Raw genomic sequence first — 25,453 nt, 5'->3', positions numbered from 1 at the left:
ATCGTGATCAAGTCATTATGATTACGATAACGATGATGACGGCAGTCCGAAATTGAGTTAGGGAGAGTCTGAAGCTGAAGCGTATCTGATCTATCCTGCAGGTCATGTAAATAGCGACGTTCTTGCGATTCTTGGTGCAGGAAGAATAGCGGCTCTTGTCACACGCAGTCCTCTAACGACATCAATAACGGATTCACGTACTCGAATCCTTCAAACTCGCTCTGGTCAATTTTATCGATCACTCTTCTGTAAAACGTTTTACAATAATAATGGATATTCAAGTAAATAACACGAAACCTGAGAAATAAAAGTTGACAAACGAAATGAAAATCCAGAAACTTACGCATCATCCGGTGTAAGGTGAACAGGTTCGTCAGTGAATTCCGGTGGGAAATTAGCCAAATCTCTATCAGAGTCTAACCGTGGTTTGTAAGGCGGAGTGACTTGTTTTTGCTCCAACTGTAAGCAGACAATAGTAATTTGAGCATTAGTAGCATTCGCGGACGCTCATAGTCAAACCTTTGGAAAAATCTAAATACATTATAAGAATACATACCATATCCCAATCAATGGCTTTGAAAAACGAGTGTCCGGCTATATCAAAGAATCCGTAGGATCCACAACCTAATCGTTCGACAGGATCTTTGCTGAGGAATCCTTTGAGAACGGAAGCTGCCTTGACGGAGAGCGATCTCGGGATTCGTATGGTTTTTTGTAAAATAACTTGGAATAGGTAATCCTCTGTGTTCTGGTCTGGATTTTCGGAAGCCCCGGCAATATCGAATGGACTGCGACCTGCCAACATTTCGTACAGCAGTACCCCGAGAGCCCACCAGTCCACGGAGAAACTGTAATCTTCGCCCCTCAAGATTTCCGGGGCAATATAGTTGGGCGTCCCGCAGAAAGTCGCCGTCGTGTCACCTTCCCGCACTCCTTCCTTACACATTCCATAATCGGTGAGCTTCACGTGACCCTCATGATCCAGTAATACATTGTCCAGTTTCAGATCTCGGTAAATAATTCCTGTTTTGAACAACAATACAATGGAATTTGTTAATAAATCTTAACTGAACAATGCGATGCCTCAATGTGATTTAAAGAGTAAATGATTCGACATTCTAACATCAATTTGTTGTAAGAATAAAGAAATAAAATTAATTTGACCTAGAAATAACGCTTAGGAGGTGGAGTGAAAAGAGAAAATGCCAATGAACGAAGGCCATTCTCTTACCTTTATTGTGCAAAAAGTTGAGAGCAAGACTGATTTCAGCAGCATAAAATCGAGCATGTTCCTCGGGTAAACGTCGTTGCCTCTGCATGTGGAACATCAGGTCGCCACCACGAACAAACTCGATGACAAAAAAGAGGCGCGACGGTGTTTGGAAGCAGGAATGAAGACCAACGAGGAACGGATGATTCGACGCCGTTTCAAATACGTGCTTTTCCGTCTGTACCCAGTCGATATCTTCATCGTCCGTTACCAGAGCTTTCTTTATCACCTTCATGGCGTAAATCCGCCGCGTACGTTTCAATTCGACCATTAATACTTTCGCGTAAGAACCTCGGCCAATAACTCTGATCAATTCAAAATCACTCAACGAATACTGCCTCTGTAATTCGATCATGTTATCCGATCCAGTTCCAGCCTCCAATGGTAACTCTTCGCCCTCATCACCCGGAGCTCCTGTAATTATAACGAGTCCATTAATTCTTACTCATTTTTACTTAGTAAAAAATCGACAGATCAACGAATTTGAGAATCGAAAGTGAAGGAAAAGTCTTACGATTACGGGAATGGTCTTCGACCGCTGCCAGCTCTGTAGATTCGTCATCAGGCTGTACGGCAGAAGAGCAATGCAGGGAATCCGATTGTTGTTGATCACCGTTTCTGTCCGTTGAAGGTGGTTCCGCTGTTTGAGGTACCTGCATGCTAAAGCATGGCTTGCCAACCACCTTGTGACACTTTTTGTGAACGAGGAGCTTGCATTGAATGCATTTGAAACCTTGCCGTCCCAGACCCCAGATACGATCTTGGCAAAACGCGCAAAATGCTCGCTGAAAAACCAGATAAATGTATGAAATGACCGTGAAAATCGATATATGAAATTCAAGAGGTACCAGCAATTGAACAAATCGCTTTCTCATTAATGGTTAATGGTTTATTGTTTTCAGTTTTCGTATCAAAAAGAATTATTAGTAACAATACGAAGTAAAAATTTAATATACACATATGAAGAAAAGGTGCTTCTTACTCGGTTGAAACGTTTTGCTTGAAAAATATGCCCATTGACTCGGTAAAGCTTTCTCCATCTTCGAGCACCACGCCTGTAGATACTTCCTTTAAAAAGTAATATCAATTAACCCACTGATTGATCGTTTAAACGCAATAATTGAATTGACTTTCAGGCGAAATGTAAGTATTCACAATAAGTTAGCTGTCGTTCTTTCGGAGAAATATTGTTGAATATTGAAAAAATTCAAAAATTTTCATCTACCAAAAAATATCGTGATACTGATACATTGTTCTGTCTATATATTAAATACTTACTGTCTTCGCCTTGGCAGGGCATTCCTGGAGCTGCCGGTACATTTGGAAAAACTGTAAGCAAAAACGAAATATATTTCATTATTGAATTGTCAAAAGGAAAAATAGAATTATATAATAGTTTGCCTAATGCACAGGCATAATTGACACGGTGATCGAATTTCCAACACGTTCGCAATTAAAACTAGATATAAAAAGAAGGGAAAAATTCTTAACGTTAAGCACGAGAAGCTGTTTTTGTTTGTCAACTTCTACGAAATTTCCGAAAAGAAATGTAAACAGAACGGTACGCAAAAAAACCTCTGAAAACAATAACAACGATCATACAATTATTAGAGAAAAATTAATTACTTTCGAACCTGTACAGTGAAAAAAACAATACCAATTTTAGTCATTGCAAAAAAGATCGCAGATCATCTGCAAACTTGACTCATTAATTATTGCGAATGAGAAAAAAAAAAAACAGAAAAGGAACCGTTTGCAAATAATTCGACAAGCAAATTAAAATACTGGGTAAAAAAATCAAAATGGCCGGAGTCAACTCTCACTAGCGATTTAATATCGCCTGTAAGATTACATCAATCACTTAGAATTTGTCGAGGAATGATTGATGCGAGGGAAAATGATGGCAAGAAGAATTCAGTTACTGTTTCACTTTTCGTGAGAGTCTATAAAAATTGAGAATTCAATTCACGATGTTCGTTCGTATACAAACGCGCGCCTTTATTTCCTACGTAATAATTCTCTCTTGACATGAAACCTCGCGAGTCGTTCTCCCCCCCCCCCCCCCCTATCTCCAGGATACGAAGATGATGTATGAAAATGAAGCCAACGGGCGAGTGGTTCGAAATTTAGGGTGTGGCCGGTGGCAATGGGTCGTCTACAATCGCATCGGCCGAGAAGGATCTAATTCGTTTATGAATTACCGTAGCAGCAGCGGCAGCAGCAGCGGCAGCAACAAATTTACGCATAAGAAACTTGGCCATAAAATTTAGACCAATAAACGCATCGATCCGTAACCCTGACCACACAGCAGCTTCCCTGCATTCATTCATCCCTGACCTCTCTCTGTCTCTGTCTCACTCTTGTGGTCGACAGGAGTGGGTAGAGATTCCCCGCAGGATCCTGTTCCAGCGTTACATACATACATTTATTTTGGCTTCATTCCCATTGCGTCGTTTCGCCACCCCCTTCACTCCTCTCTCTCGCTCTCCCTCCCTCCCGCCCACCATCTCTACTGCGGTATTTTCCCGTTATCAACGTGTGTGGTATACCTATATATACACCTGGTCTGGTATATCGGCAGGTTTTAAAAGGTGCGAGGGCGCTCTACTCCCCTAGTACCTAGGCACCATCCAGCCACCACTCCGAGTGCCATACCTGACCTTTAACCCAAACTGATAGATTCACCGGGTTAAATTACCCCCCCTCCCCCCATCCCTGCACAACTCCTTATCTTTCTCTATCACCCCACAGCGTTGTGCTGAAACAGATGGATCGTAGCGGAGTCAGACTAGAATGTTTACTTATGAGAAGAGCACGTTGAGAAGAATTGAAAATTTCCTCTCTCACCTCTCAATTTCAATCGAAAGTAACCGGTGGTCATGGAAACTTGACGACGTGGAAAAAAAAACACGTTGTTTCTAACGGTATTTTCAATCGTTGTCTGGAAAATTCTGAACTTTATGATAAGCCTGATGGACAAATAAATTAAAATCGATTCCGATATATTGTTTATAAATGCTAGCTTCTGCCTTTTGTTTCTATCTCTATTTGTTTAACCACAAGGTGATACATACTGTTTCCACAAGTTCTATATCCGTTAACGTATATGTATATGTAAGATACATATAACTTTGAGTAAAAAGTTTTCTACCCCTTGGCGCGAAATGCTATAAGTTACATGTATGTGCTATACACGGTACACACCAAAGGGCAACCGCAGCCAAACTTTTATCCCGAGGATCTGAAAACTGCTAAAAGTTTTACGAATATATCTACACCCAGGTATACACCTATACAGACTTTGTTCGTATTGTCTGCTTCTTCTTCTCTCAGCTGTAACAGCGAATAACGTACGTGTGTCCAACAATAAGACGCATCTGCCGTCGTTCTGCTGCAGTGCCAGAAGAAGAAGAAGAAGAAGAAGAAAAAAGAAGAAGATATAAACGAAGGAACTTCGAAAATCTTATATATCATACTGCTGCAAGTTAAAAGGATGAAAAAAAAATAAAATCTTCTTTCGATTTTAAGTCAAAATAAGAACGAGGTTCAATAAACTGAGCTCAATGCATGTTCCGTCACTGATATAAAAATGATTATGCTCACAACTGGCAAGAGATTGAACTAAATTTAAAGGCATAGCGAAGACAATTAGTTTCTTAAAAAACAACTGTAAAAATACACGGAAACCATGAGTTTCCTGTGTTCGCGACATTGAAATCCTCCAACTCTGAAAAACCTTGAAGTGTGATACGATAATCTCTCGCGTGATGTAATACCTACGTTACTTTATTATCGTCCGACCAACCTGCTATGGATTTGCCTTATTGTGTAAAAATCAGCAGTTGGCTCGTGACACATGCGGTTGCGGTATAAAATACATGTCGGGTATATAAATTCTGCCGCTTTAAAGATCTAACGCGCATAATGCAAACAAGTTTTCGCGGGTTGACTGGAATCATCACGAGCGTATACGCGATGCGGTTACTACAAGACGTAATATTATAAATAGCTCATTGTCAGTCGTAATGTATAAAATACAAAAACAACAACCACCTAAAATAGAAATTTATTTTTTCGAAACGGTCGATGAGAGAGAGAAAGAGAGGGTGGGAGGGGGGAGGTTCATCGGTAGCCCAAATGCAGAATTTCGACCCCAAATTCCGGAGTAGCTTCGGCCAGCATCTTGAATTTACGCATGTTTAAGTAGGAAAATATCGATCGTAGAGAAAAAAATTGCTAAAACCAAAGTTGTAGAGAATTAAATTTCCCACAAGTTTAGTTTTGATCATTTTTAGCGAAAACTTGAAATTGAGCGAGTTATTTGACTAAAAAGGAATCCCCCTCCCCCCCATAAATTCAAGATTAAAATGGCGGTATTGAAAAATCGTTATTTCAAATTGGTACATTCCAATTGGTCTGAAATCACTGTCGCATTCACGTGTGGTGCGGACAAGTTGGCGATATGTTTACCGGGGGCAAGTTGAAATTTGGGTTTTAATTATCACCTGAATTTTAAAACGGCCAGAACGAAGGGTAGAGTGGAACAGGGCGTAGATATCGGAACTATCGAATCGTGCATGTGCATGCAGGTGACCTACTCCAGAAAGGCAATTACTACAGAGCTGCCATGCCTGCAGGAACGGCTATGAGTGTGCAGGATTCGCCCCCGTAATTACAATTTAATCGTCTTTTGTAATTAGCTGAAAACGCCGGATGATTAAGCATGGTTATACGTAGTATACTACCTCCAATGCCCGGAGAAACTATGAATTAAATAATGGCGAAAGATATTATTTATATCCGAAGTTATATCAACGCTACTGCAGCGTATCGCATAATTTAGAACGTTGTTTTTTATACATATATACATATATATATATATAATCGTCGTTGTAGTATAATTGTGTTGATTTATTTTACACACCAGCTTACGTGTGTGTGTGTGTGTGTGTGTTTGTGTATGGGTATGCAAGGGTCAATTAACGTCGGAGTCATTGCGGGATTATGTGTACATTATGAGCCTACATGTCGAGCAGCGGTTATTGAATATTACATGTGCCTATGAATTTTGCCGACTAGGCGCCCCTCTCGTCGCAGGATACCCTCAACGCGTAATTAAATTCAATAATCAATGAGCTCTTCCGAGACTGTAGAACATGAATTTGTATACCTGTTTTCCGATTATATTTTACGTCGTGACGAAGAAAACTGTACAACGAATTATCCATCATTGTTGTAGAAGAATGCAGAGAGTCAGGCTTCAAGAGTGATTAATTGTGTGCGGAAATGTTTAATTATTAAAAAATAACGCCCGACCCGTGCTGATGTGATCGGAAGACTTGTTATTTTTTTATACAAATGAAAATGAACCAGTCGTATGTAATAAGCAATAATCAGGTCTCTTTTTGTGACGCGTCGTTACCGCTTATCGATCATCGGCGATCGATGATTGACGACGTTTGTACACATCAGTCACTAACAAATCACTGTATCTTTAAGAAAAATGATTCACCGCCGTACCCGTGCTTCGATTTTCCGTCTGCGATCTCCAAGGGTTTTTGAACATATTGATCTGCAATGGCATAACTTTTTTTGCTCGCATGAAAAACGTGCGATGAAAAATTTTATAGCCAAATCACTGCGTTTGAAGAGCAAATAAATGTTTTAAAATCGATATTCAATTTCGTTTGCATAACGTACATCTCCAACTGTCGTCGATTTTTCAGATCAGAAACGAAAAACGAAGGTTCAAAGATCACCGACGACGAGAAAAAATTGTAAAATCGTATTAAAATAAATAAATAAATAAGTAAAAACAGTTGAAGATATAATTATTACCGATTGTACGATAAAATATATATATCCTCGAGTCCAGATCTGGGGGATAATGGTGAAATATGAACGTATGCACGTGTACCTTGGTCGTCGATGTTAAATCCGTAGGCCAATATGTCCTGACAGAGCATCGGGTAGCCATACATCATGGCAATCTTGAAAACGCTGTTGTTAAAACTAGCGAACGACATGTCGGTGTATTTAACGTTATTCAAACGCGGTGTGATATTTGAAAAACGATAACAATATGATCCTGATCCGCGGTCCGAGAATCGAGTGAAAATTCTCCATAGCGAACGACACGAATATGTTCGATTACACACCGTAACGAATCACTTTTTATTAACTCCCTCTCTTCCGATTCGCCTCGTTCCCGTATTGTTTCTTAAAAAGTTTAAACACGCGTCGGGTGATATACGGGAGAATTGTTGTCGTCTATAGATATAAAAGTGTCACATGCAGCGGTTGGTTGAAACCAGTTAAAACCGACGGCAACTCGCGCACTGCGATCCAAAGTATTTTATTCAACCCAATAAACTCGACTTAACTGATCGAATCTCTTTTGCCCTACGTAGAAAATACGAGCCAAGAGCGTGTCAAATTCTTGTTACTCGTTATTCCCGCCACCGCGGATCCATTCCTCGACAAGACCGGGGTTATTGTCGTCACAGCGCGCGTTGTTAATCGTCGTTGAAATTAAAGGGCGAGAGAGGTAAAAGATCGACCGGAAGTGTCAAAAATCCATACCAACGACACGGCGTAACACAAGGCACCGATGCGATAATGCCTCTTCCCACCAAAACACAAACTCCTCGCAAAACCATTTCGCCTCTGCAACGGCTGTAATATTATTATCTATATACGCGCTACGCCGTTTCTACAGCCCGTATATAATACACACCAGATTCGTACGACGCTCTGGCGAGATAACGCCGCTCGCCCTATCATCGACGATACGTACACACATTTTTTAAACCGTTGCTGGTTTTTTTTTTTTTTTTTTTTTAACCTCTCTCTATTTATTTTGCCCCTCCCTACAACCATCCAAGTCCACCACGCCTTATCGGTTATCGCTTCGCACTGCGAGAGAGCGATGCTGGTATACGTGTGTGTGTGTGTGTGTGTGTGTGTGTGTATCTATAATATATAAATACACACACAGAATATAGCATTACTGTAGAGCTTTCGCTTGAATTTCGTACAAACAGCGCACACACCTGGAATCCGCGATGATCGTCGTTCGCACGATATTATATTATTATTATTATTATTATTATTATTATTATTGTTGTTGTTGTTGTTGTTGTTGTTGTTGTTGTTGTTGTTGTTGTTGTTGTTATTATTATTATTATTATTATTATTATTTTGAAAAGTTTATACACGGATAAGAACATGTGTTACGTACGTATATGTATAAATATTACGTGCGTATACTCGGAACGAAATAAAAGAAAAAAATCTACAAGTTCGGAAGATGGAAAAAAATTTTAACCGCGCTCTGTGATTAGTAAAAATTATTTCTGTCCACCGCGATGAATTAAAATTCAATAATTTACTTCGCGCCGATGGTGATGTTGTGATGATGAAAAAAAAAAAAAGTGCGTCGCTGTAGTTTAGGCGTGTGAAATTATTGCGAGGATTTATGAATTTTTGTAGCGTGGGTGTGTTGTTCTACAAAAATCGATAGGTAGTATAATTCCAGTACTTTGTGATTTTTTCATTTTTAAAGAGACTTTCATATTTTTGGAATGAAATTAAACCGTTGAGTTACAGCGGTAGGTGTTCTTGCCACCTGTTTATATCGATTTTTTGTATATTTTGAGAAATTTTCAACATATTTCTTTACGGCTTTATGCTAACAGGGTCTTCGATAATCGAGAATCATTGTTGCGCTGTAATGAAAGTTATTATTCTTAGAAACGAGTTGATTGAAAAAAAAATCGTGAAAATTGAAGGAATAATCCATTTCCAAGAAAGTTACCCCTCTGCACATATACATGTTTTACATAAGTCATAAGTTTTCGGTGTCGCTGATTACGAATCTGAAAGCCGAGTTAAAAAATTCACGATCGCGGATACAATATGGCGGACGAAAACTTCCAATTCGATCGAATCTGGAGAAAAAACCTCTGTTCAACGGTTTTTGGGGTCGGTGATTACTAACCTGAAATCAGATTTTGAAAATTCAGTACGGCGAATGTAATCACCGCTGCATAGAGTTTTTTGACTATATTCGATCAAATTTGAAACGTCCGTCCGCCATATTGGATCCGGGATCTTGAATTTTTGAAATGTGATTTCAGATTCGCAATCAACGGCTCTAAAAATCAGAAAAATACTATCTTGCGATAAAAGTTAAAAACTCAGCACGATGATGCGTAACTCAAGTGGTTAAGAAGTACCGATTTTCGATCAACCAGCCTCGTTGAAACAACCCGAGACGAATGCGCGGATGAAATCCCACAGACACTCGAGTAAACATTCACATCTTATTCCCTTCCAACGGTCGGCTGAAATTAATGACTGAAAATGTACTATACCGTATACCGTGTGAGTGAACCTTGACGATAATACAGGACGTCGGCTTTGTCGTTTGTTCCCTTTGTGTCGGCGGACGATTACTTTTTTGGTATTATTATGCCTGCCTGCGTAGAAATAGTCGAGGCGCAAGCACCGCGGAACGCGAAAATAGTCAAAGAACCAACGACTGGCCCTTGGGCTCCATACCCGCGTACATATCCCTTTGTCACGTGTAAGTACGAACGAAAACCGTGGAGCAGACGTACCAGCAAGGCCGGCAAAGAAGCTGGCTTCGAGCCAAATTAAAACGGCAATGTTCGCTTTTCTGGGGAAGAAAACATGCTGCAATAAACGTTCGAATGCCACCTTGTCGGATACATTTGCACGAACAATTGGGTCGCTATTTGATTGTGAGCCATGTTTTTATCTTCCTTTTTTACCCCCTTCGCGGTCTGTAATAAGAATCTATGCACTACGTGCTTTCAGACTTTCACGGGACGAAAAAACCGAGTGACGATACAAATCGTCAAAAATTAAGAACACTTTTTGACCAATATTTGGTAAACAGAAACGAAAGGACATGGAATTTTGTAGTGTCAGATTCGTCGTTACTGCCTCCTTCTTTTTATATCGTAGATGGTAGGGATTGACGTTACCTACGTTTTGATACAAAACAAGCCGAAATAAATTTTGATCCGCACATCTACAAAATATGTTGTGGAATCCGCGGATCGGAATGGTCTTTCTGAAATGTGATATTGATCGGAGGGTTGAAAAATCAGATACCCTTTAAAGTCAGGTTCGTTTACACTTTGCGGTTAAACCGATTCGTATAAATAAATCATGTTACTGTAAACGAGTATACACGTAATACTTCTTTTTATATTGTGTAATATTTCAAAGATCCGGTTTTGACGCAGCGCGCGAAACGATGAGAAAATATATTTATACGGAATGAAATTAACTGAGACAGAAAAATTCAAGATTATATTCTTACATGAAGCGTAAACAATCCTCAATAGCTAAATCTCAGTCTGCGTGGTATAACATCATTGCAGATTAAAATTAGTGAGTTTAGTAAAGCGTAGATATTATAATTGCGACTCGTGCATAACGACGAAAGTTCTAAGTTTCTCAAACTTCTACTACAAGTTTCCTCATCCTTCTCCCGAAGCCCACCGCCCTGATTTCACTCCGCGGTATATAAGGTGTATAAAAATTATATACAAGCGCGAAACGAGCTCCGCGAACATGTTTTATGAAAAGACAATTATCTTCTACCCTCCTCGATCAAGTAACTCTTACAACTTTGACTCCTTTCAACAACTGAGAGAAATGTAAAACTATAATTAAGAGAGGCTTGTACGAAAGTAGGGACATATCCGAATGACAAATTTGTAATGATTGTTCCAATGCTTTTGAAACATACGGATATCATCCGTGCTGCGATGTTGAACTTAGATTTTCATTAACCATTTTGTTTCTTTAATTTTCAATATGTCGTTGATAAATCGGTCGAGTAATATCTGCAGCGTATATAATCCGGCAAAGCGAATATGGAAATATTAAATATTTTCCGGAATACGGTTCCACAGAGAAATCGCGATGAACTCCCGCAGGAAACACGAGTATTCCCCCGGCATATCCAGATGCGCATAAAACTTCAGATTACGGAATTAAAAAACGTCCAGCTGGAGGTTATATTAAAGCAGCCTCAAAAACGGATGAAACTGAATTTAACCAGACGACGTCGACTCAAATTCGTTATAAAAATGTAAAATTCTCCGACTTCTCATAACGCAAAGTCTGCATGTTTAAGATCGAAAGTGAAACAGTTCGACTCGGCGTCATTTTTCAAGCAGAATTACGAATCTGTTATTACTCTACTTTTCTTTTCTTCAACGTAAAACGAAGACGAATCCGGTCAAATAAGAAATTCTAACGTCGTCGAGCTGGGCAAGAATTTTGCTAGACCGAGGAATTCGAAATATGTCGCGTAAGAATTCCGCGATGTTTTTAGGGGAGAGAATAGTGGGAATAAATTTCTTATACACGTATAAGCCCGTAGATACGGATGAACGTAAAAGGAAGTCGAAGTTTGAGAAGTGGGTTTTTGGTTACATCTTGTTAAACTTTACAGGGTCAAGTTTAAGCCTTGAGGTTAAGACCTTGACCTGATTCGCTCAAGACAGTTTAACCGTCACCGTGCAGGTGAACACGTTTCATCCTGCCAGCGTGTATGTATACACTGTATAAATGCGACCAACTGCGGATCTGGAACAACCGCGTTGAATTAACCGGAAACGTAATCGATCCCGCTTCCCCGCATGGGATTTCCGATCACTGATTGACCCTATGCGCCATTACGTCTAGCTGATTATTTATTATTAATATTGAAATTAACAACGCTATCGTAATGATTCATGCTGAGGAAAAACCGTTATTTTGCAATTTTGGAATTGTCGGAAATTCCGTAAACCATAATAAAACAAAACACACTCAAACATCGAAATCTTAGGTCCTTAAAAATCATTGTAAAATAAAGCAAAGTAAGAGTGATTTTTTTCCCCAACCTTTTCGTTACGATAAAACTGTTACTAACTTCAACCTCGTGATTACTTGACCTTACGGAGGAACGTTAAGATCGATTTTAGTTTCGCCCCTTTCTACGATCGAATTAACACCGAGAGAACTTTTTAATTGTGATAACTATGTAACGGTAAGTTCTGAGTAGAAAATGCGATTAGTTTTGTGGCTGTAATAAGAAAATCTAGTACGTGGTACGGTTCGTTATAATAAGCAAACACATCGAATATTGCAATAGGCAGAAAATATAGTATTAATCACAGTAAATCGTTACTTTTACCACATTTGCTCTTTGTAATTCCAACGATATTTCCATCGTTACTGTAACGATACGGGTTTCAAAAAAAAAAAAAAATTAAATTATTCTCAGCATCTGGAGTACGTTTATATTTAAACTATTGTCACGACGATCCGCGGACTTTCTGTCGGGTGATCAACGACTGTGTTTATGACCGAATTGCTAATAGCAGCAAATCCGCAACGGTCCATCCTAGGTGCACGTAGCACATCCTACACGAAGCATTCAGCCTCTCATTGTCAGTATTGCGTCATACGGATGAGTACCAACACTTTTTGCGGAAAAATACCTGCCACTGAGCAAATAAGCAAATAAACAGAGAGATATTGTTATGTTTGTTACGCAGATTAAGATTTTAAACTATGGAAAATTAATCACTTTCACGCTGTTGTTCAAACCAAAATTCATTCGGCGAAACATTCCGCATCGAATATATACGCAACGGTTAAATTTTCGTGTTCGATATAAATAATTCCATCGTAATTGTCCAACGATCTGATGCAGAGTATTGATTCGACCCAATTAAAGATCGGTGATTAATGAAATTAGCCAATTGTATATGATCAGATGAGGTAAATTTTTTCTGACCTTAATTCAATTCTTGCGGTCATAGTATTTATAATTCACGTGTGGCAGATCGATATTTCCTGGGTCATGCTAATTCTAAATACCTATGCAAGTGAATATTTTCGATTCACGAATCGAGCTTTCGTTTTTCCGTTAGTGTTATGAAATCTTTGTGATGTGTCGAGACGCTATTCACATTTCCAATTTTTATGACCATCCTGTACCGTGTTTACTGTGAAATTATACCTGGAAACCTGCGTAATATATTTCAGATATGTATTTAGGAAAATGATGTACCGGGTGTACAGTTGACTAGAAAAAAAAAAAAAAAAAATTACGAGAAAACAAATTTCTCACATGCCGATGTGGAGACAATTAATTACTAAAAAAAGACAAATAAATTATTTCTAATTATAACGTGTAAAATGTTGAATTACTCAATGTTAAAAATACGCGCATTGCTTTCATTAAATTAAATTCAATCAACATCAGCAATTGCACCTTTTTCATCCGTCTAAAACTCTGCTGACTAACCTGTACATCCGACACATCCAGCTTCAGTATTTTATGGCGTTTACTAAAATTACATATATATTCAAGTCCCCGGTGATTATACGCATAATTATCGTTTCTTTTTTAAAGAAAATATGGTCAATAGCGGACCGAAAAGCGTGAACCAAAGTAAAAATATACAGTGCGCGAAATGACGCAGATTATCCTCTTGTCTCAGAACATTTCTCCACAACCTGGACCGTGTCCATTGCTCAAAGAAAGTAAGAAAGAGAATCGAAAGTCTCGATTATAGGCGTAACGAAAAAGAACCGTGCACAAACGTGACGTTTCAACTCGGATTTGATCAGCGTATAACATACGCAAATACGCAATCGTAACGTGAAACGTCGTAAACATGCGGTTGCAGAACACATATGAGAAGAAGAGAGTTAATCCTCTGGCGTTACGCGTGAAAAACAACACGGCGGGTAAATGAAACTAAACAAATATACCTAATATAGATCTACCAATTGTACCGTTAGACTCTGTCGAGTCTCTGCCAGGCCACGACCTACCCCAGGTGATGTTATTGAACCTGCCGAATTGCGCGGTACCACCTGCAGCAGGACCGGCGGCCGAATTTGCGGCAGCGATAGCGGCGGCATAATCCCCAAGGTTCGATCCCGGGGCAGAGTTGGCGATATTTCGTTCCTGGGTGTTGCAGTGCCCGTGAAGAAGACACCCGGCGGCGAGGGTGTTCGAGGCATAAATAAGATCGACGTCGTCGTGATCGGGATCGTCGGACTCGTCGTCGTTGTTGCCGCGAGGTAAGTTGTGCCGTCTGGTGGTCTGAACGCCGGCGGTTCCGTCCTGGTGAACGTACGCGGCGTGGGACTCGTCCTCGGCGGAGTCGCTGCAGGGTGAATTAGACGGGAAGACGACTGCGCTGGTCCCCGGAAATCCGGCACCGGGAGCTCGGGGAAGAACTGCCGCCTGGAGCGCGGCGCCCTCGACGACGGAGGCGCGTCTCCCGGCCGCGGCCGCCGCAGCGGCTGCCGCGGCCGCGGAATACGAGTAGAACGAGCCGCCCTGTATCATGAGCGTGCACGGGGCATCCTCGACCGCGTTCCCGACGGCCGACGACATCTCGCATCCCTGAATCTGCTGCAGCGTCGAGGCGCCCTGAAGGAACTCGGAGGCGGCCGGCGTCGTCTGCTGCTGTTGTTGGCTCTGCTGTATCGTCTGCTTGTCCTTGTCGCGCCGGGGCGACCGGCCCCTGTCGGCGACGGAAGTCGCGTTCCAGTAGCCCCAGGCCATTTCGGAGCGTTGTTATGTCACAGTACCTGCACGCTGCTGTGCCGCGGACGGCTCGTCGCGACAATTCGCTACGGTCACGGCGCACCGAACGAACCTCCGCACCTTCGACGGAGCGTCTCCGGGTTCTCAGCGACGACTGGTGCCGCAGCAGGCCCGGCTTGAAACCGAGCGTGATCCGACACACCTAGATTTTTCCTTTCCTGAAGGAGGCGGAGGCGGTGGTGGAGTAGGAGGAGCAGGCCGAGCAGCTGAGCCGAGGCGACGCTCGGAGGGAGAGAGTCGGCGAGAGAGAAGAGAGGGAGAGAGAGAGAGAGAGAGCCGGTGGAGGAGGACGTCGGGAAAGGATGTCACCGGGCCCTGTCCACGCACCGTAATAATTCCCCTGCTGCGGAATAAAAAAGATTCTATAACAATGCCAGTGTACTATACACTACGGTATCAGCGATCGAAACAACGAGAGTCCACGGAGTCAAATTTTCTTTCGCCTCTCTCTGCCCCCGGGGACGGCGACGAGGATAAGGCGACGCAGGATTGCTCGTGGCGCGTTTCGGGGGCGGCCCGAACCCCCGTTTAGCGGGGCTCTGCGGTGCAGGGTGAGTCACGGGGCGCGATACGAGAGCGAGGTACTCCCGGAGAGGACTGACGACGACGACGACGAGGAGGAGGAGGAGCAGGTCTCGTACGTCTTCGCCGCGGCGTTTTACTTTCCGGGGGGCGGAAGGGGGGCGGGGTGGAGGTTCCGTGCACGCGAAGTGGGTAATCAGGGCGAGTAAGATATCGACTGCAGCAGAAGCTCTACTGCTGCTGCCGCCGCCGTCGACGTCGACGTCGACGTCCGGCGCGCCTCTCACGGCGCAAACGCGCACGCAGCTTTTCTACTACCCGTGACGCTCATACCCCGCTGGTATATATACAGTATGTACGTGTCGCCCTTCTTCAGTCATGCCCGCAATCGTTGCAATGTGTGCAAGGTGTGTTGAAAAGGTAAATCGCTAGCAGCTACCAGCCTGTCCGCCTTGCGGATGGATAGAGGTGGGCGAATCTACCTGCCTGCGTTGCGTTGCGTCGCGACGCCTCGCTGCTTCGCTGCCTCTCTCGTCTACCTATTGCGAAATATTCAATTTTACAAGGGCCGGGCGAAGCGGGAATTATATTTCACACAACGTTGAGAAGAAGTTTATCCTTTGCGATAGCCCCCAGGTATAACACACGTTTAGATAAAGCTAAGCGATGGTCTATAATACGCATATTAACCGTAATGAATGGATTTTACGAATGTTATTCGTATTTTAGACGCTCGATCAGACTTTATCTACGCGTGTTTTCTATCTGGGAGTTGCTGCATGGATTGTCGAACGGTTGACAATCAAACTGTAAAATGAGTGAACTATTCTTTGAAACGTAACGTGGAATGAAAAAGGAAAAACTGTCGTCGCTGGAGATCCTTACGCGGATCGCTTGCGTTGTTGAAGAAATCGCGCGGCGAGCGTGGGAAATCAAGGAAATCGTTGCAAGTCTTGCGGATAAACGGCAAATCGCTTCCATTGATCAACGTTCTATATTGATTCCCATACCTTGTGTCGCGCGCTTTCGTTGATTTCCCAGCGTTTGAGGTAATTTTCAGCGATATCTTGTGATATTCTGTGATTCTGCTCAATTCGGAAATCATTGGGAATCAGGTATAACAATGAAAACACGAATGGTAATCACTCATTCTATTTTCCAGGCGGCTAGAAAATTCTAGTTAAATGTGTAATTATGTATGAGTACGATTTCTTATTTTACAAATCATCGCTCGGTACTGCTGGCTCGTAAGTTTCTCATACAAGACTGAAAATGGTCTGATCGATTTGGCAGACAAAATAAACAATGGTTTGATTCATAGTTTAACTATACCCACTTTACATTATAGTGAGATACGAAATTCAAAAATTGTACCATATTATTCACCATGTTTTCAGACTATCCTGCCTCTTCGTTCCCGTTTCTTTACGCTGTACATACACAATGGTTAGATTGATAACTACGTCCTAACAAATGCAACGACGATGAATAACGAATGAAAATTAAGTCATTCCTCGTACCTGCACAATAGAATGTTCATTAGATCCTGATATCCGTGTCGTAGAGGTTGAAAAAGAGCGACGCCGACTCGCTCTCGGACGCTTGGTCGATAAGTCAGAGAACGACGTTGGTATTACTCGATTAAATCACGATTGAGGAGGAATCAAAATCGTACGATAATTAGCAATCAGAGACTGCAGCGCGGTTCTCCTACGAGTTTCATTTATTCATCGGAGAGTAAAAAAGTACCGCCGTTACTAATGATTCGAGAATCAATGGCAATGTCACAGTAGGTACTGGGTTACATGCAGCGGTTTACGAATTCAAATGAACCTCAGTAATCGTCGACGTATCAAATCTTGCATCGTGAAAAATTTCCACGACAAAATATTAATCCTATATACGTCTAAAATTCATATTTCAATAAGAAATGTGAAAAATAAAAACTAATTTATAATCGTCGTTAATGCAGCGGTGTAAACAACGAATTAGAGTTTCCAATTTACGACGCACAATATGCACGGTTAAACCCGTTGTAGAACCTGTATTCTAATTTTCACAACAATTCGTTCCTCCTCGACTTTCGCAATGAAATAAAATCACTGCGTAATACATATACAGCGACGTCGAACACATACCTGGACGATTGTCCCACGTCTGTTAATCACTTTGTTACTCGTTACGTATACGTGCTTAAGAACGTTTAACGCCTAGTGATTTGAATGCTCGCGTGAATGCTTTGTTTGCCCTCGTTACAGACCGACATATTATAAATACACGTACGCGTCTGTGTGTCTGTATTTTTGTTTAAAAAAATAATTAACACCCGTTCACAGCCGATGTTAACGAATGTGAAACTGCAATTGGTTACATTATACGTTACAAAAGACTCGGGATTTAAAAGCCATCTAAATCGTTATTGTGCATTTCCGTAATGTTTCGTATGTTCGATAACCAAAATCTTCACAATACAATTGTTCTACGGTATTCTATAACTGTTTGAACAAGGATAAGCTGTTTTTTTTCCGCTCTTTTTTCACCAACTTTAAAAATTAAAGTACCGCAACACCGCGTGTCGCTCTTTTTCCATTTTTTTTCTCGTACGTGCACCCGTACTCGTATAATAATAATATAATAATATAATAATAATAATAGAAGTAGTAATGAAGGAACAAATTCAAGCCCACTAGAGGCAGCAGAAGCTGTTAGGCGATGTTGACATCCGCGGAGCAGCAGCAAGTACCTTTAAATAAGCCGGCCAGGCAGTAGTAGCTGCTGGGTCACCAACGAAAATGCTGAGGGTGTCAAGGCCAATTACAAGCGTCAAGAAACACGAAACGTCCAGAAGCCCTCGAGAGTTTCGTTTACAAGCGTACAACATGCAGATGTATGCACGTGTGTATAATTTTACGGCGTAGTAGAAACGAGAGGCCGCGACGTCTGTTTCCGTTTGCAGAAAAATTCACTCGATATATATACATATGACTTTTTTTAAATCGCATCAATTGGAATATTAGATCATCGCGAGAAATGTATTACTGCGTAGATTGTGGTTAATTCTAGATGTTAAAATTTTCCGTCAGATAGTTACCGAGGGGTAAAATGACCGTCGTTACGTGACTGACAAATCCAGGGTGATCAAAATTTCGATCGGTAATCTCAAAGTATACACATCCCGCGTAATCAGCTACAAAGTAAAAACAACAAACTTTTACAAAGTGATGAAAATATGAAAGTAAATTAGCGTATAATTTTCATTAGGTACAACGGATTATAATCGTTGACTTGCGCGTTGCAAACATGAGATAATAAGCACGCGTCACAAATAACAGACGCCGGGGGCCATTCATTAATTACGTAAGGGTCCCGAGGGGGAGGGGGGGTTAAAAAATCTCTACGTGCCCTTATCTTGGGGGGGGGGGGGGTCAAAAATTACCAAAATCGTCCTAAGGTAATTAACGAACGGCCCTCCGCATGCGCGTATATAAAACGTAACATCTTTTACGCTGGCAAATCTCGTCCAACAAGTGGAACTACGGCGAGAAAAATTGTCGTTGTACGACAATTTTAAGTTTAAATTCATCTCCAATTATAATCGTCCAATAAAATGATATTACTTATAGTATATTCGCGTTTTCGTACGCGAGTGAAATTGTTATCCTCGAACTTCCAATTCGAGCGTAAGCGTTTTCAACTGATCCCATGCAATAAATTGCTGCTCGAAGAACCGTTCTGATTAATTGTAATAAAAGTCAAGACGAAAGTAGGAACGGAATGAAATAAATGAAAGTGGGTAGGTTGGTAGGAGGGTGACTTCTTCGCTCCTCGATGACGCTAACGCGGAGTAGGTATATAATTTACCGTAGGTATATGTAATTATGTACGTACATAGGATTGGTGGGAATAGGTGTTGGAAAATGAGATCGAGACCTTTGTGTACGCCTATGTGTACAGATTTGTGTGTGTCGGTAAAGACGAGAAGCCGAGGAGTCTCGGGGAGATGAGAGACTCTTCACCTTGCAGAATTCATACCCGAGGATTATTGTATGGAATACAGAGCGGAATTGTAACACAACGAACGCGACAAAGGAACAACACAAGGAGTGCCTCTCTGACTAATCCTTCACCCTGCAGCTGCATTATCATTGACCTATATTTATCCGATGCACATGCATTATGCATATGTACGTACGTTGCGTAAATAAAGACGCGTTATTTCTTACTTCAGAGGTTTTTCATCATCAGAGACTGATGCGCGATCGTCGTTATTAGGCGTTGTTATTCTACCCCGAGATTGTTGCTGTGACGCAGGGAAAAAGATAACGCAATCGTCTTGAGGAATTTTTTTTTTTTTATCGCTTTCCCCTCTCTTGCCGCAATCACGCATACTTACGTAAATCGAAATATATCACGAGTCATTTGATCAGGGTGAATCTCCGCGGTTAATAACCGAAATCGCAAATTTTTTTACTACTCTTTTCAATTACTCTGACCCGTATACAAGAATCCTATTATCGAATTTTTAATCGTCGAACGATTGCGAATATGTATTCACTTCTCTAGGAAATTTCAAACGTTTCTATACATACGTATATACATATATACATATATTGTTTGTACAGCTCTGCACGACCGATAATAATGAATACCAAGTGTCAATCTCTCAGGTCTAACGTTATTTTAGTATACAATATTGATCTTTTGCTAGCACCGTGTTTTACGTAGATACAACATATGTTTAAACATTGACGCAATATCCGTCGTGACTTCTGATCTCTTAACACTTGCACGTTTAGAATTGCTATTATGCCGATGAACATTGTCCGCAGCGTTATTTTGTACATGGTACATGCTTGTTGATACTTATTCCTCGTGTTTGACAAATAGATGAAGATAATTTTCAGCAAAATAATAAAGAATAGAAATAAATGGAAATGAGTTATAAAAGAGGTATAGAACTGCTGAAGATATGGAAATTAATTAATTAAGAAAAGTTTCGTCAAAGTTTTTCTATTTCTTTTATTGTCCTCACCTCTCCGTTATTGTTTTTTGTATCGATACGATGACCAGACATCCGTTGCCAAAGATGGTTAAAAAAAATTACTCATAATAATAAAAAAAACAATAAACTTCTTGCGTATCGAGAGGAAACTTTTGTACGCTAGTTTAATACAGAAAAAGATAAGATGTTCAGAGCAGAATGTTGCCGAGTGTTCGGCTTCAAGACTCGGTGATATAAAAATATGTATTGAATGATTGAAAAAAAAATCTAAACGTTCTTTGAAATTGATAATATACGTGAAGATGAGGGTGACGTAATTAAACATCTGACTGATTGTAAGCAAAATAATTGACGAGTAATTGAAAAAGAAAAAGTGTTTGTTTACACGAACATATTATGTACGTATAATTATTAACAACGATCAATTTATTATCCGTGCACACGTGTGTAAGACAACACAATTAATATACGTATTACATACGTGCACATCGTAACACCCACCTTCATTCATGCCGGAAGCCAGTTTGAGAAAGAGGAGGCACACTTTGTTTTTACTGGAAAATCGATTCTCCTCAGTCAGCTGTTCGAATATGTAACAGCACGTGTACATGATGCATGTATATGTGTGTGTGAGTGTGTATGTGTGTGTGTGTGTGTGTGTGTGTGTGTGTATGTTTGCATGTATATATGCGTGTGGTAACGAACGACTCGGTATTACAAGAGGAAAAAAAAGAGAGAGAGAGAGAGAGACGTGTGAGGCATGTAAGTTGAAACGCGGACGTTGGATGTCTGCTCGTTAAATAAACATACACCGCATTCATATATACGTAAGTTTTAAACTTTTAAAACACATTCCGTCCGCGGTCCTCGGCGGCACCGGTAAAGATGTATAGCGAATAACGGTTAGCGTTAGGTAACCGTAACGTGTAAAGTATAACACATGCATCCACGTTCTGCGCCACCATGATATACGTATAGGTATGTATATGTTACACACGTGCATACAGTCGTATACGCAGATGGGGGGGGGATAAATAAAACAATGTAAAAATCGAGACGAAGAATACGAAAACGAAATTCAATGAAATTTTTTCAACAACTGGCGAACGATCTTATCGACAAGTTTACTCGCTGGACAGTTATTTGCGTCCCGGAAAAAAAAATCTCAATACCGAAAATATCCTTCTATTCATGATACCGTATAATCCGAAAATGAAAAAATAAACACCTACCGTGACAATTTATTGTTGCGCTGTGAATTCGTTTCTTTCGAATTTTATTTAACATTTTCACGCGGTCAATCGGTTTTGGTTTTGGTGCAAGAGAAATTTAGAGGAAAAAACAATGAAAAGCATTTTGTCATCCGTTTTAACAAAGCCGACGGGAAAAGATACCGATCAAATACCTGCTACAGAAAAAAAAACACACGAAGTCGTGGTTTCTTCCTGATTCATAGCAGTATGAAAAAATTGTACAAAACGGAGAAAGAAAAATAAACGTTCTTACACAGCCTCTTGGCCGTTAAAACTGCGTGCTCATCTTCACCGCGATGTGACGTCAAATCGGGTGCAACGTCACGCGACAACTAAACGACCCGAAACTAATTGCCCTGCACGATCTTCCGGTTGATTGTATAAAGTTTACTCAACAAGGCAAAGTATTCCTTCTGTTTTTCATCTTACTATTTTCGTACTATTATTATATTCAACTCTTTGATCTTTATTCCATCGTTTTTCTCTCGACTCGCGTAACAAGCACGAGGAGTATAGATAAAAGTGGTAGACGAACAAGCTTTCATTAATTTATGTAAGTTGCAAAAACAAAAACAAAAAAAAAAAAGAAGGAATATGTGAAAGATATGCAACAACCTAATCGCAGTTTAAAAGAAAAAGCGATAAATAACGAATGAATCGATGACAAAAATGACCATTTTAGAACGGCGTAAGACTTTAACGAGCATAAAGTATTCTTCGATGGTGAGTAATCTTGCCCTCCCTGAGACGAGATAAAAAAGAAAGAAGAGAATAAAAAGAAGAAATCAACGAACGACGGTGCTTATCGTTGAAAAACGGCCTTCTGCGGCCTTCTGCGGGAAAAAGTGGCCCAGATGCATTTTTAATGAGTTTAGCGGTCGCGGCGTGAAGTGAGATAAAGGATAAACTGACCGTGTATCGTGATTTCCGTGTCCTTGTTGAGCTCGTAGAGGCGCAGCGCCTCGTCGAGTTCCGGCTGCGATCCTATCGTGCAAGGATCGCCCTCCTCGTCCACCCATTTCATCGTGAACTGATCGTTCTGCAGCTGATCCGGTCCCGTCCCAAATCCGCAAATACTCCGCATTTCGTCGCGGAGTGCGTCCACCGACATTCCCGTACCCGCAGGCACGTAAGTTATTTGTACCTCACTGTCGAGAAAAAGTTAACGATTATCCCTTGTTTCGTAGCCAGATATTTTATCGATTTTTTGAAATTGTAAATCGTGATTGAAGGTTTCGACCGTTTCATGAGCCGATATCGTAACATAACTCGGAGATTAGAAGACTTTCTCTCTCTCTCTCTCTCTCTCTTTGTCTCACTCTATTTCTTATTTCCGCTTACATCTTTCCTCAACCTTTCAATTCCTTAATCTATTTTACCATTTTCGCGAAAAAGCGAAAGAGTGAAAATTTATAATTACACCACGATATATTGGCATTGAAATATATAAATTATCCCTACTCCAATACAATGCCTATTTTAAAACGACCACCTGGGAATTTCTTGACAAATACAATACTGCACTGACAATGAGTCATACTACAAGCTAAACGACAGCTCATTCTAGTAAAACACTGTGATGACAGTTTTAAAAGAAATTGGCCTGCTCGAGTGTAATAGCAAACCAATTAGAAATTCGAAGTACAACTACTTTGGTACCTAGAAGAAAAAAAAACTGCTCAATTATTTATCCTTACTGTACATCGATTAAAATATGGATTATTCTTTGAATATTTCGTAAATTGGGGACAAATTCGTTGCTCTGTTAAATTTTCATGGGAACGTAATCATGCAATCGCACAATTAAGGCGATGCGGCGATAAGGATTCATCAGCACGGTGCTGTGTCGGTAATGAGAAAAAAAAATGTGTAAAAAAAAACAAAAAGAACTAAGTAGTCAACGAAAACGAAAGAGCGTTACCCATTGTAAACAATTTTGACTCGTATCTCGTTGTCGGCGTCGCCCGTCTGCGTTGGCATTCTTCAGACTATCTTGATTATTCCGGGTTGACTGAGTCCCCGGTTTTTCTTTCGGTGATACTCGCTCAGGGTCTTTTCTCGATCTCTCTGTCTCTTTCTCTCTCTCTGGGTAACTGAAACGACGATGAGGATGATGATTATCACTCATGCAGGCGGGAAGATGCGGCTAAGAATCTGTTCGATTGGTGGGCGGAATGAAACAAGTGCGAGCTGAAAAAGTTTCGTACGAGTTTTGAAGCAAAGCGCGCGCAGCGTGTTTACGAATTTTCGAGCGACACGCGTCCAGGTGCCGCCGACAAGGTTTTCTTTACTATAATACCTAATAACGATGCGATGCGATGGCAGAACGGAACGTTGAGCGAACGGCACCCGACTCGCGAGAAGTTTGTCGAAGACTAAATGGGTAAGAGACGAGCGGAGACAAAACGTGACGATGAGAAAACGCTCGGCGTTGCGGATGGATAAATTCCTAGGCGGGCGACGCTCGTGACGATGAGGTTTAATTCACCCCTCCGTCGGCGCCAATTAACCTTATTTATTTGTGCCTGACATCGTCGCTTAATGCGACTGACTCACCGTATTCGTAAAACAATAAAACACGCTCGCCCGGTTTAAATATCTCTTCCTCGATTGACGTTTTCTGCACCTCTGTATTGTCTCTGGGTGAAACGTTACCGGCGGTTACGTTACCGCTTATTCCTATTTATCGCTTGAGAGTGATCTTGATACGCCTGCTGAAAGTCGACTGTAAAATTGACGTTTCTTTTTAAAACGATAAACCAAATATAACGGCATCAAATTAAGAAAATCAAACACTTTTCGAGCGCGGCTGACGCACTGTCACTTGCCAGATGCCATCTTTCGGAGAAACAACATGGCCGACTACCATCAACGCATGCTACCCAGATGGCGCTGCTGTCCGAATCACCGCAATTTTAGTTCGCTTTCGCGCCGCTCGATTCAACGGTCGCAGCGCCATCGCGGCAGAAATAAAATTTCCCCGGGTTAGAATGGTTCGCACGTGCAGGTACGGATTTTGAGGGTACTTTCGCGGGGCCTCGTATCAGTGCAAATTTTGAAACATGAAAGGAAAGTGGAATGATACGAAAATTTTCCGCCAGAATGTCCGATGCTCGAATCATTCCGAATCTCGTTTCCGTTGCGTTGAATACCGACTTCTTCGGATTCTCTACGAAACGTACTTCAACCCTTCGATCACCCAACGATTACTTGTAATATTGAGAATTGATTATTGAGAAACATCGCAAACGGTTGCTTACGAAAATTATTTGATTGAAACGTGCGCGAAATCGTTTCCCGCGATGAATATATGTGTGGAACGAAATTTGAATTTCAAACTAGTTTCGCCCATATTTATCGAATGATCGACTATGCAATTTGCATAACACGTGAATACAGTTAGAACATATCGATTAACCAGCATATTTTCAAAAGGTGAGAAATTTCGTTAAAATTTTCTTTCACGAAGAATTAATCACCTTGAGAATTAGCAAGGGGTAAAAAATTCCGAAAGCACATAACGATAACGTGACATAATTGCTCTAATCTATACTCAGATACGAAAGACTTGAATTTCAATTATTTTATCTAAGACAAACATTGAGGGATTCAGATCTAATTGATCAAATATTCGACGTTTGTTCGGCCGGTCATCCGCGGCTTTGGCAAGCGATTATAACGTACAATTTTATTTCACCGTTTTAACGCACACACCCGCTTCTCCCTATCGTGATATTTCGTTACGCGTA

The 25,453-nt window shown here is 41.0% G+C and overlaps 1 protein-coding gene across 3 annotated transcripts; it reads right to left on the bottom strand.

Annotated features, from left to right (window-relative positions):
• LOC124310553 (atypical protein kinase C) lies at positions 1-24,557 on the bottom strand. Of its 3 annotated transcripts, XM_046774608.1 has the most exons (10): positions 24,261-24,557; positions 23,626-23,797; positions 22,617-22,852; positions 2,549-2,599; positions 2,253-2,338; positions 1,785-2,055; positions 1,232-1,684; positions 557-1,023; positions 344-459; positions 1-246 (listed from the first exon to the last, which is right to left on the bottom strand). In XM_046774608.1, the coding sequence occupies exons 2-10, from the start codon at positions 23,682-23,684 to the stop codon at positions 159-161; spliced, it is 1,827 nt and encodes a 608-aa protein (XP_046630564.1). In that variant the 5' UTR covers positions 23,685-23,797; positions 24,261-24,557; the 3' UTR covers positions 1-158. The 3 variants fall into 3 exon arrangements, with proteins under 3 accessions (XP_046630564.1, XP_046630562.1, XP_046630563.1); XM_046774606.1 differs by lacking the exons at positions 23,626-23,797; positions 24,261-24,557 and adding an exon at positions 14,096-15,270 and having other exon boundaries at positions 22,617-22,740; XM_046774607.1 differs by lacking the exons at positions 23,626-23,797; positions 24,261-24,557 and adding an exon at positions 14,144-15,270 and having other exon boundaries at positions 22,617-22,740.
• Between the last annotated feature and the right edge of the window lie 896 nt (positions 24,558-25,453).

The sequence above is a fragment of the Neodiprion virginianus genome, chromosome 1 (assembly GCF_021901495.1).
Source record: "Neodiprion virginianus isolate iyNeoVirg1 chromosome 1, iyNeoVirg1.1, whole genome shotgun sequence".
NCBI lineage: Eukaryota > Metazoa > Arthropoda > Insecta > Hymenoptera > Diprionidae > Neodiprion > Neodiprion virginianus.
The sequence above is the reverse complement of the archived record's forward strand: the minus strand, read 5'-3'. Positions and strand labels throughout refer to the sequence as shown.

Coding starts and splice junctions, on each gene's coding strand:
- LOC124310553 (XM_046774606.1), bottom strand. CDS start 14,885: ATGGCCTGGGGCTACTGGAACGCGACTTCCGTCGCCGACAGGGGCCGG. Junction 2,056..2,252: donor AAGCAAAACGTTTCAACCGA/GTAAGAAGCACC, acceptor CTGGTTTTTCAG/CGAGCATTTTGCGCGTTTTG. Junction 247..343: donor CACCTTACACCGGATGATGC/GTAAGTTTCTGG, acceptor AACGTTTTACAG/AAGAGTGATCGATAAAATTG.